We start from the raw sequence: 1,152 nt of genomic DNA, 5'->3' as shown, positions 1-1,152 counted from the left end.
TTCAGATACCCCACTGCTAGTGGGCGCAGCGAACGTCACAGTGAACGCCACAACATCAGCCCAGCATCACGTGTCTCATTCGTTCACTTTTTGATTTGACATACGAGTAATTTGAGTTACGAGCTCCGTCACGGAACGAATTAAACTCACAAGTCAAGGCCCCACTGTACTGAGTTCCTGCCCTGAGCTAGGAGCTCTGCTGGGCTCTGGGTACACAAAGGTGAGCAATCAGGTGTCCCTCCAGGCCTCACCCTGACAAACCAGTGAACAGTCACAGCCCCAGGCCCCCCACTAACATGAGCTCCTGATGCAGTCGCCTGTCAGAGACCACAGCTGTGCTTTTCAACCCTCCAGGCCCTGGAGCAGGTGGCCTGGGTGAGAGGCTCTTACTGGGCTGTCAGCTCAGGTCCCTCTTCTTTCAAATGAAGAGAGAAACAGGACCTGCTTCCCAGGAGTCAGTGTGTTAGAACCACCTCCTCCCCCGAGCTGGTGACGGTGGCCTCCTTGGGTCACATAGTGTGTAGAGTTCCCGTCACTGTCACGAGGATTGTTGCACTCTGAGGCGCTAGTGGCAGTGGTGGCCCTCTCCTCAGAAAGGGGTGTGCAGTTTTGAGGTTCATGGACCACCCCACAGAAGCTCCCTGAAGGACCCCTAAATGAGGTCTGCATAAAGGCTGGGATGGGGTGATCACAGGTTTCTGGTTAGAAATGAACCCACAGAGGGGCTCAGGGTGGGGGCTCCAGGGCTGGGGCTGGTGGGGAGGGAGCGTCTCGTGACCTCGTGCTCTGTGCCACAGCCACCCCTGGAGTCGCTGGCCACAGTGGAGGAGACGGTGGTGCGGGACAAGGCAGTGGAGTCCTTGCGGGCCATCTCGCACGAGCACTCGCCCTCCGACCTGGAGGCCCACTTCGTGCCGCTGGTGAAGCGGCTGGCGGGTGGCGACTGGTTCACCTCCCGCACCTCGGCCTGCGGCCTCTTCTCCGTCTGCTACCCCCGTGTGTCCAGCGCCGTCAAGGCAGAACTTCGACAGTGAGTCCCAGCTGTGGCCCCTGAAGCTCAGCCTCTCCTCCGCCTGGTCCGCTTCTCTCAAGCCCCAGTCCCTTGAGGCCTCCCAAGCCCCAAACACCCCTGAGCTCTCCCACCCTCTCTCC

At 59.7% G+C, this 1,152-nt stretch overlaps 1 protein-coding gene across 1 annotated transcript in view; it reads left to right on the top strand.

Moving 5' to 3' along the window:
- Positions 1 to 1,152, top strand: part of PPP2R1A (protein phosphatase 2 regulatory subunit A, alpha) — a 39,280-nt gene that overhangs the window by 20,133 nt on the left and 17,995 nt on the right. Inside the window, exon 4 of the mRNA XM_006772905.2 lies at positions 798 to 1,030. Within this exon, the coding sequence (XP_006772968.1) occupies positions 798 to 1,030 (233 nt within the window). The remainder of the gene's footprint in view (positions 1 to 797; positions 1,031 to 1,152) is intronic.

This window comes from Myotis davidii, unplaced genomic scaffold (genome assembly GCF_000327345.1).
Source record: "Myotis davidii unplaced genomic scaffold, ASM32734v1 scaffold1786, whole genome shotgun sequence".
NCBI classification, from domain to species: domain Eukaryota; kingdom Metazoa; phylum Chordata; class Mammalia; order Chiroptera; family Vespertilionidae; genus Myotis; species Myotis davidii.
Note: the sequence above shows the minus strand (reverse complement) of the source record. Positions and strands in the feature narration are given on the sequence as shown.